General features: G+C 37.1%; 1 protein-coding gene across 1 annotated transcript; it reads left to right on the top strand.

The window, feature by feature from the left end:
* Positions 1-714: 714 nt before the first annotated feature.
* On the top strand, positions 715-10,934 carry LOC144444253 (peroxisomal biogenesis factor 19-like). Its single transcript, XM_078133666.1, has 8 exons — positions 715-856; positions 4,960-5,090; positions 5,853-6,051; positions 7,461-7,546; positions 8,607-8,771; positions 9,373-9,549; positions 10,266-10,310; positions 10,659-10,934. The coding sequence occupies exons 1-8, from the start codon at positions 715-717 to the stop codon at positions 10,737-10,739; spliced, it is 1,026 nt and encodes a 341-aa protein (XP_077989792.1). The 3' UTR covers positions 10,740-10,934.
* Positions 10,935-11,868: the final 934 nt, after the last annotated feature.

The raw sequence follows: 11,868 nt of genomic DNA, 5'->3' as shown, positions 1-11,868 counted from the left end.
TTTCATAGATTGTTGTTTTCTAGGTCTACAGACTAAATATAACAACCTTTTGATTAAATATTCCTACATGTGAGGGGAAGAGATTGATATATTTGTAGCAGCAAGATTCGTACGATCGTACGATCATGGAAGTAGGTTCTACTTCCATGGTACGATATTTTCCTAAGAAAATAGCATTCTAAGCAATAAGAAAACAACAATCTATGAGATATTACACGCCCCTGTGGTTATAATTATCACATAATGTGGGTTATCTTTTACATGAAACTCATGGGTTATCTCATGATTGCCTCTAACGATTATATGAACTTACAATTATATGGATTATACATGAAAGTGTAAATGATAATTCGAAAATGAAAAAAAGGTTAAAATTGATCATTTTTACGATGTTGTTTTTAAGTTTGAACTGTATGATTTGGTCATTTGATAATCATGGACCTAATCTTGATGGGAAAAAAAGGATTTTACGAAATAAGATTTTTTTTCCTTCATCCGTCATTGTTTGACGGACAGACGAACGGACAGAGGGGCAGACAGATAGATTAGTAACTAAATCAGAAAATGAATGAATGAATAAATAAATAAATAAATAAATAAATAAATAAGTAAATATATACATATACATGTATGACCCGGGGGCCTGCTGCACGAATATGAATACGAGAATGATTACTGAAATGTGAATGTGGCAACGATTTCAATAAAATCAAAATGGCGTCCTCCAGTGAACCAACGCAACTCGAGGACGATCAGAAAAAGGTAGAAGAGGCGGCTTCACCCGTTGTGGAAGACTCAAAGAAAGGAGATGGAGAAACGAAGACTGAAGACCGTGAACTTGATGACCTTCTTGATAGTAAGTGTTTTGGCAGCATATACATAGCTGTTTTGTCTATAACATGTTCGAACACACCAATATTTGAACTTCGACTTCACAAGGTCCCTCTATCATGGCACACTGGTCGAGGGACTGCGTGGACTTCGGCACGTTGCAAGAATTCTCTCTCTCTTTCACAGTGAAGTACGATGCATGTGCTATGGTATAGACCAACATCAAGGTGTCAATACGCATTCGTTACGGTATAATTTAAAAAATTATAAGCTGGTAGAAATCAAATATCTCCTCTGGCCCATGACCCAGTGTAGTCGATAGTGCATGTAATATCTGTTTTTAGGACTTGTCTTGATGTACATAGTGTAGAGAGGGAGGGATCATAGCCTCTGTATTTATCGGTATCGTGAATGTAGTACTGAGTTCTAATCTATCCAAGAATAGCATTTATTCGAACACAATAAATCCCAGGGGAATTACTGAGGTGTACAAAACTCGGATGAAAAGGAAATAAGTAAAATATAACGGCCAAAATATAAATGCATGTAAATATAAAATGGATTATACAGAAAATCATCGTTATGGATAAAAACTGTAGATAGAAAATATCAGGAGAAAAAAATATCATTTACAGAATTAAAATGTGCTAATTAATTGGGTTGCTGTTTTCATTGTTGTCAAATCTGGATGTACTGACTGCAACTTCAGACCACTGTACTATTAATTCATTGTACCCCTAACACCTTAATCTTTGCCATGTGTACCCACTGTGTGAACTAAAAGACAAGGCTGCTTGTTTACAGAAAAAGACAATTAGTATAAATAGTGTACATGACATGATCACAAGCGTCAAATGGTTCAGGACCACTCCATAGTACATCATTCAATGTAGTACATAAATTAGTTTGTATCTAGAGCATTTATAGGAATATTAATAGTGTGCCACAAATAAATGCAAAAGAACTTATAAAATAAAAAATCTTTCATTTATACTGGGTAGTTTTTTTTAAGTATATAAAAACTTTCCTCCCAAGAAGTCCAGGGAGGGATTGGCAGATTTGCTAGTATGATTAACCGAATGTGTATCGCTGACTTTGATATAAACAGTAGAACAATAGAATGCCATGTGGTAGTTGTAGACAAACCATGAAGGTGGCTTTATCACTATGAGTCGATAGCCTCATATGACAACCCCTTAGGTCATGAGTATTTTCCGGCTGAATGAGAAAAAATATTGTAGAAATTGAATAACGTAATTATACCAGTGCCAGTAATGTCAAAGAAAAATCGAAGAAAGAGATGACAATTTTGAACGTTTTGACTGATATTTTGACAATTTTGAACGTTTTGACTGATATTTTGAACACTGCAGAACCAGTGATGTACACACGTGTTGTTGTAACATAGAACGAACAGAGCATTACAATTCTGCCGATGCTAAAAGTAACACCTTTTAGCACCTTCTTACACCTGTACCCATATGGTGAATAACGCCACCAGCCTATGCTTTGGGGCTATGTGTAAATAAAACTTGTTTGTCTAAACTAAGCATCTTGCTGGAACTCGTTGACACCTCTCAATCCGATAATGGTCAGTAGTTGTACCTCACATCACAGACAAGAAACTGTGTTCCTTGTCTGTGCTCAGATGTTGTACCATGGCTCACAGTCCTGCTTGCAGACGGTGCACGCGTTTCGCTCAACACCGTCCTACGAAAAGTAACCGTCCTATAGCGAGTGCGAAAACAAAATACTTTCGCACCAATAACAAAATAATTACATATAATTTTTTTTATAAAGCTATCAAATATTAGCAATCGATCGAATATGTACTCATTTTACATCTTTTTGACGATAGTAGTCGCTGGTACGATCACAAAAGGTGTCGAAATCGGAACTTTTCCAGTTCCGACTGATTTCAAAGTCCCGCCTTACAAACTCCGCCACATTTGATCGGACGTCCGCTTGGGCATAAATTTTACGATTGAACTTGTGATTTCGGGATTTCTGGTCCTCCGGACTGGGACTAGTACTTTTGTAGCCAAGGCGAGGTAAAATTACTAAATAGTCGATTTATTGCTGATATTTGAACACAGATGCGTTAAATCTTTAGTTACTACTATACTAGCATTTCAGGTAAGCCCAGGTTTCACAACTGTCTCTTTGTAGGCGACTTACTCCGTATGCAAGCAGGGCGACATGGACCCTCAGACCACTAGTGGTCAACCGGTCTGAGATGGATCATAGACCCTACGAAATGGATGTAGCCTAGTAGAAATGTCTGTATTTGTGAACAGTAAGGAATGTCTCTCAGATAGACTGTGTCCATGACTGTACAATGTTGTGTCAATCAAGGCCTCTTCGCAGGTTTGTGAAAATGATGCTGGGGACTAATCTCCATTTCAAAAAGGGAAGTTTTTCTAACTGAAAAAGGTGTTTGTCCTGAATGTTCGATAACTTGCATTTCCGTCATTTTCTCGTCTCTGTTAATTTTAGCGACGAAGGGATATGATATTCCATAGAACGCCTTTTGTTTTATCAATTACAAACAATAGCATGTGAAGGGCGATATAATGTTGCCTTGTCCGAGAAACGGGAAGTACACTAGCTGTTTTCACTTCACTGCTCACACTTACATTGAAGAGCTATGTAGTCAGTAATCTTGGCTAGTCTATTCTATTGTCAAACAGAATTTTCCCTCAAATTCAACATCACTGTCAGAATATATTCGAGAAAGGTTTACAACGTTTAAACTTTATTCATCCTGGATCCAATAGCAAGTGTACATTCTTTGATCACGGATTTGCGAGTGCAAAACATTATAAAACTTAAAAGCACGGGACTGCAATTTTGTGTTCCTTGTCTGTGTAACCTCAGATCACTGAAAATATTCATTAGTGGTCTGAGTCTGAGTTGGAACACATCTCCGTTTATAGTGCTAGTTGTGTGTATTCACTAAGCCGTTTCAATATAATAATCATATGGATGTTTTATTTTCAACATCACGCAAACCATTGGCCTCTTTTCATGGTAGCGATTAGTCTATCTGCTAGACCTCGGATGTTCTTCCGATACAATACGACACACGACCGAACATCGCTATCGAGGATGGAACATCCAAGGCAAGCCCTCACTGCGAACTTCGTTCGCTTATAGTAATTAGTATCGAAAGAAAGCACGAACATCTAGCAGCAAGATTAGGTAGCGATTTGACAGACGCCAACAAAATCGAATTTTAGACTCTAATATTACTCTTCGCACGTACAGAGTACTTTTTATAGGATAATATCATAAAAAGTGAATCAGAGCAATTGCAAGCATCTAACCTAGTGTCTAAAATCAGATTTTATCCGATAATGGATATTTGTGTAATGTCGCGTCTTCATGGGGCCAGGTGTAAAAAGACGGGTCAAAGTTTGGAAATGTGCACTCAGAGAACTGCGACACAACTGCTGACACAGAGTTCTCAAATCATATTTCAGAGCTAAGGTGGCTATTGTCCTGCGTGTTCATTATAAAGCGGCCAAGTTCGCGTCACAATTTGTAAAATAACGCTACGACATTATACTAAACAATAAAGAATAAATAAGCCTTTGAAGTTTCTGTGCTCCTACTATAAATACTTCCTATGAATCTGGCCACAGCTACTCATGTCCTAGTCTAGCTGCTAGACCTCAGGTGTTATTCCGAATTTACAATACGACAAGGATGGGCGTTCGCCGTCACAGCGAACTTCGTCGGGAGAAGCCCGGACGTCTAGCAGCAAGACAACCTCTTTCTATAGTGGTCTGAGCGCACCATGCATACAATGAAAAGATGGAAAAGAAGATTATGCAAATACCCGACACTTCTTTATTTCTGTTGATATAGATGATGAGGCCAATTAACACATTTCTACCAGCTTAGCATATTAACTAACCTCGGATTTTCGAGGTTGGGAAGTTCTCAATTGGTCATACTTTAGCATCGGAGAGAATTATAATGGTATATATTTCCTATTTTTTGTTCTACATGGCTCATGCATGGTTATAAGTACATGTATACTGTAGCTGGATATAAATATATGCAGATGGTAATTTTTCTTGTATATTTTAACAAAATCTCTTGAATTTTTTATTCTGAAAATAGGTGCATTGGAAGATTTTGATAAATGTAGTCAACCAGTAACACCCAAAAGTGATGATAAAACAAAAGAAACAGTTGTCCTGCCACAAGAGAGTGCTGCTGGTGCTCCACCACTACCTCCACCACCACCACAGGTGATTCATAAGTTTATTATTTTCATAATTTCATTTACTCCCACTTTTGCAATTAGAATCACAAGCAGCAAAATACAGATTAGAAGCCAACCACTTTAACCATTCAACCATCATGACTCCAAGACCAGCAATGTACAGATTGAAAGTCAGCCACTCTGACCATTCAACCATCATGACTCCACAACCAGCAATGTACAGATTACAAGTCAGTCACTCTAACCATTCAACCATCATGACTCCACAACCAGCAATGTACAGGTTACAAGTCAGCCACTCTAACCATTCAACCATCATGACTTTACAACCAACTGTGTACAGATTACAAGCCAACCACTCTAACCATTCAACCATCATGACTTTACAACCAACTGTGTACAGATTACAATCCAGTCACTCTAACCATTCAACCATCATGACTCCAAGACCAGCAATGTACAGATTACAAGCCAGCCACTCTGACCATTCAACCATCATGACTCCACAACCAGCAATGTACAGGTTACAAGTCAGCCACTCTAACCATTCAACCATCATGACTTTACAACCAACTGTGTACAGATTACAATCCAGTCACTCTAACCATTCAACCATCATGACTCCACAACCAGCAATGTATGTAGTCTACAAACCAACCACTCTAACCATTCAACTCCAAGAAAAAGTCATCATACAGACAGAAATATTAAGGCATGTACCAAAATTTACAACTGGTGTGCCCCTTTAATGTATTTCTATTTCTATCTCTATCTCTATATCAAACAGATGCTGCCAAATCCAGAGTCATTATTTGGTGACCTTCTAGGTGGTGAGGGTGATATGACTGCTGAAGTGTCTGCTGAAATAGAGAAAGCAATGCAGGCATTTATGACTGACCTAAGTAGACAACAACCTGATGATCCTGCATTAGCTGAACAATTACAGAAACTAGTTGAAGCATCTGACAGTGATCAACCTGTAGAAGGTGAGAAGCAGGCTGATCATGGTTTCATAGTCATTTTGTTATATTCTGTCATTGCTTGTCAGTTCCTACTGCCATTGATTCTTGACTTGAAGCTGGTATCACTTAGACATTCTGAAATAGATATATTATAAAAAGATGCACAATTCTGAAGTGGATACTATGTTACAGATCATCTTAATGATCAACAAAGAGCTAAAATCATACAAATAACCCCCCCGGCCCCACATACTAGATCAGACTCACCCATACAGGAATGAACTCACTTATAAGTATTTGTTAGACTATACACCTAGGTTTCAACTATTGCAAGTGAGGGGATTCTGGGTGAGAGCCCACCCCTGCTTTGAGAAAAGATTGCAATGAAAGCACCTACATGTAGGGCATTAACAAGACTCTGTTTGGTGTATGATGATTTGTTAGATGAAAAGACTTTTAGTTGTTTTTACTCTGTAACTGTAACACATCATGTGATAACAGGAATGTACAAAACAAAGACTTTTTCAGTGTTACAATAATGTTTTGTCAGAAAATACTAATAGTATGTGTCTGGTAAAGGCCACAAGATAGTACTCTAGTGACCTTTGAACCCTACAGAGAAGAGCCCTGATGATCTTTAAAGGCCCATTATTCATTCCCAAGGTCTTTCAGTTCTGCTATCTTAATTCGTATCTGAGGATCCATGAGGATTACTGTAGATAAAGTCATTCTTTTATTCAGGATGAACTTTTTTTGCAAGACAATTAGCTGTTTTTTGTAATCACCAATCCACACTTACCCTTTAATGAATATCACCTCACCTTACATTGTACATGTATGAGCAGCAGGGCTCAAAATTAACTTTTATCTATGATAGTCCCAGTTGGCTATCAATTTCAGAAATTGGTAACCCAAGGATAGTGACCAGTTGTCCCTTATTCCTGAACTGAAAACAGAATTCCTCTATTGGAAATGTGTTTGTTATTGAAATACTTTCATGTCCGTAAATCTTCCATCCTGTGAATGATTGCATACTCAATGGTACATTATTACAGCCTGAGTGGGCTACCAGCTGTAAATTATGGTAGCCCTATGATAAGAATTGGTTGTCTGTGGACACGGGACTAATGTTAATTTTGAATCGTTGCTCAGCAGTACTTTTATAACAATGATTACGTTTTTAGGTGTATGTATGCTTGGCAGCAAAAATATTTAATACCTAGATAACGATGTTTTTGGGTTTGCTATAAATGAAAGAAACTCACCATAAAGTAATTTTGAATTTGTTATAAATGAGGGCAGATAATTGACATGTGTAGGAATTGAAATCACATCCCCTAAACACTAGTCAGAGTGCTCTAACCAGCTGAACTAACGTGCTAAGTTAATGTTTTTGTACATTTGATAAATGTAATTATGTTTATACATTTCAGGTGGTGCTACTGGAGGACCAGCTGATTTTTCAAGAACACTAGGAGAAACAATGAATAGACTTGCACAGAATGCATCAGAATTACAAGTAGGTATTCGTTCTAATGTTGTTGTGAGTCAATATGAGAAAAACTGGAATTTCTTGTGAGTCACCACATAGTAAGAGATAGGGGAACACCAAATTTTGGTGGGTCACTAGAAATTGTGTGTCGGTGGCATGTGACATTGACTTAGAGGGCACACTGACCCCCACCCAGACCCCCACCATTTGTCATCTCAACAACAGAACTTTTTTGCCCTGATATATTAGTTCCTATCCAATAGTCCCCATGCCATTATATGCCATATCCAACTATTCCTAGTACTCTGTTTGTCAACTTTTCTTGTACGAAATCTAGAATGTCATAACTAAGACTCATCTTTGTAGGTGAATAGTTACAAATAAATTTAAACTTTGCACTGCACTACTAGTTAGGAATGGGGAACACCAAATTTACATGGAGGTGGGTCTCAAGAGATTAATGTAAGTCAATCGCATTGTAGCATCAAATATATTGGAGAATAACATAATTATACCAGCACCAATAAAATCAAAGAGAAAGTGAGGAAAGGAATGGCAATTTTAATAGATTTGACTCATATTTCAAATGCAGCATAACCAGTGATGTAAACACGCATTGTCGTGACGTGGGTGCGTGTTGTTGTGATGTAGAATGACCAGGGTATAAATTCTGTGTTTATTGTTAAACTGTGTCTGCCTTTGTACATAGTATAATGGTCAGTATACCATGCTCAAGTCAATGTGTTGTCTTTGAACAGAAAATATGGAGTATGTACCCTGGTCTACAAGACTGGACATCACAACAACCCGTGTCCACTTGGTTCGGCAGTGCTCAAATATGAGTCAAAATGTTCCATATTGCCATTATTTATTTAATAAATTATACTTGAAGAGGTATTGTTATATTGTTCCCAAATATGTTTCCTCATTCAGCCAGAAAATACTTGTCCCCTACTTGATTTACCAGTACTCATCTCGCAGCTCGTAGTAACAAGACCCCTTAGGTCACTAATATTTTCCATGGCCGAACAAAAGAAAGATATTTGGGAATGAGAGCTAATTATGTATTTTCTGTTTGTCATTACAGACAGGTCAGTTTTCAGAGGACGAGTTAAAGAAAGCCATGGAAGGGATGAGATTGGAAGATGGTATGGAGGGAGATACGGATTTTATGCCAATGATTCAATCTATGATGAAAAATTTATTATCTAAAGAAGTAATTTATCCATCTATGAAAGAAATAGTTGAAAAGGTATGTTTTGTTATATGTACCTAGTTATGTGGGGATTTTGATTATCGTCTCGTCATCTCCTATCACGACTATCATTTTGTATAACGGTCATTAATGCAAACCGAGAACTAGGTTACAATTTCCCGCAGCAACATTCAACCCACCGCTGATACATCACGTGTATGTAAATGAGTAAACTCTGAACTGTTAGAATGATGTGTATAAAACAGTGTATATGTAGCATTCTGATAGTATGACAAATATGCCATATTTAGACATTATGTAACTGCCCCCAATAAACACTAACTTATCATTGGACAGAATTCTGTGATTGATTAACAAAGACATGATGTTAATGACTATGTGGACGCCTGCAGTTGAATTTGAAATTTCATCTCAAGACTTCATTGAGGTAGATGTAAAGAGAGATCTTGAGATCGATACACGGATAGCACTTGACTACTTTGTGATTGGCTACTCCTGTCAAATGTCCGAGACATTCATAATGTCCATTTATTCATAATTATGTATTGTGTGGTTCCATGTCTGAGCTTGTCCTTATCACGTGATATTACAGAGGAAAAACAAAATTTTCATAAATGTAACCTGATTTTTCTGTCAGTATCCACAATGGTTAGAAGAAAATAAAGAGAAGACAAACACAGAAGATTATAGTCGATATCAGAAACAGTTTGATATGATGAGACAACTGTGTAATGAATATGAATCTGAATCTAGTACCGACAGTGAAGACGTCAAGAAACAAAGATTTGATAGGATTATGATCATGGTACAAGAGGTAAGATGGTAAAACAAACAGACATATTCACCCCCACCAGTGTGCTCACTAGATGATAGCCAAATTTTGTTGTTGTGAGTCACAATGAGGCAAACTTAGATTTCTTGTGAGTCACCATATAGTAAGAGGTAGGGGAACACCAAATTTTGGTTTGTCACTAATAGAGATTGTATGCATCAGTGGCATGTCAAATTGGCTTAGAGGGTACACTGACCCCCACCCTAACCCCAAAAATTTGTCATCTCAACAGCACTTTTTAGCCATATTTTAGTTCCTATCCATTAGTACCCAGGGTAGAGACATCCTTGTATCAATTCTGCATCTACGACAGTTTGCATTGATATATTTGGAAACTTCTGATTATGCTCAACTAGGATGTCAGTTAGCCTGTAAAGTACGCCATGACAGGGCGCCCTCGCACATCAATGGCAATGGAAAAACACAATGTATCCTACAGTCTGGACATCAGTGTGACTGAAATCTAGATGTTATTTTTTTGAAATGTATATTCAGTTCGTGTCTACATATTGTTGTGCCCTGGAGGAATTGAAGTCTGTGTAATGTAAAGTGAATCTTTACATTTGCCTTCTGTGAAATCTTTATTATGAAATGTACATTTATCTTTGTAGTCTATAAATTTCACGCATATCATTTTACCAAGGGTAGGTCAAAGGTCATAGGTCATAGGTCATGATTCTTATTTACCAATTTTTCAGATGGAAGCTCTTGGTCAACCCCCTAAAGAATTAGTAGGAGAAATGGTAAGAATTAAAATTCACTTTCTGACATTAGGTACTGACAATAAGAATTTTCTCATTTCAAGTTTGGGCTTAATTTACTAGTTTATGATGCTTTATCGTGATTGTGAGAGAGTTGCCTGCATATTGTGAGTGCATTTATTTTAGCAATCAGAAATTGAAATGGAATGCCAATTCTTCACATTTTGGTCCCCCTGTACAATGTAGTGTTGACTATAGTGTACTAGCCACATAACTTTTGTAAGTAAATGTAAATGTAATGTTTTGAATAAACCTGACTTTATTGTATTTATTCAATGACATGTAGTACATAGACATAGTTCTCATTGTTCATCTTTCCCTTTTTTCCAGGCACCTGGACTTGAATTTGATGCCCAAGGAAACCCCAAACTTCCTGGACTTCCATCCCCAGACCAGTGTATAGTTATGTAACAATGTATAGATATGTCAACTGTGCTAAGCATCAATAGCTGCCTTTCAAACAGTCTTTTATAGAAATTGGGTATCTGTGAACTGGGGTGTCTCTGGATTTTCATCTTGAGTTTATTATTATATCAAGATTTTCTAATTCCATTTTAATTGTTTATATACCTTTGAAGACACTGGCATGACTTTTCATGTATGTAGTATGCCCTCGCATGACCAAAACATGCCATTTTTCTTCAACAAATATTGACCAATCAGAATGGTCCTTCTCTACCAGTAGGGAGGGGGGGGGGAGCTGTGTGCATGTTCTTCATACTTGACAATTGTGCCAGTGTCTTCAAAGATTTATATTGAATTGACAAACTTGAATGTTCAAGATGGTGGGTACTTGTATGCTGCATCTCAGTGTCATTTCACTAAAACTAAAACACTTGTAATGCAACTTACACAGTACTTTTAGTCTTGTAGTAAGACCTAAATCTGCACTCGAAAGGTTGCTGAACACAGGCCGAGAAGGATATGGCACTACCTCTGGTATGCCACTCCAGCAAGCCTTTAGCACTATGTGACTGCGGGGTTGGTAGAATTACCCAAGGGTCTAGCAACTAGAGACTAACGGTACCTGTGTTCTGCAGCTCATCGCCATTTGATAAGTAAACACTTCTAATGCAACTTACACAAATTTACAAAGTACATAGGCCAGCAGCTACTTGCTTTGATCGATTTAAAAAAAATAAATAACATTTGAAATAAAACAGGACAATTCTTGTGTTTACCTAGCTGAAAACAAATAAATACTATATTCAGTATTCTGAACAATGCTAGGTATAGGAAATAGGTATGTGGTAACAACTTATCTTTGAGAGGTTTTCAGTTATTTTTTTATTGTGACTGACTTTCAGTCATACAGATCAAAATTACCCTAATTGAGAATTTTGTATGCAATCAATGACTTAAAAATAGAGTGAACGAGGGGGGGGGGGGGGGTATTCATAATCGCAACGAAATCATAATTTTAATTTTTCATAATTTGTAAAAACTTTGAAATAAAGATCTTAATGTAAGCTGATATGTGTAAGGTTAGTAGTAGTAATACACGAAAACTTCAGTTTTGCTTTTCAAAAAATTGTTCTCA

The sequence above is a fragment of the Glandiceps talaboti genome, chromosome 13, assembly GCF_964340395.1.
Source record: "Glandiceps talaboti chromosome 13, keGlaTala1.1, whole genome shotgun sequence".
NCBI classification, from domain to species: Eukaryota; Metazoa; Hemichordata; class Enteropneusta; family Spengelidae; genus Glandiceps; species Glandiceps talaboti.
This window is presented reverse-complemented; position numbering and strand designations above follow the sequence as displayed.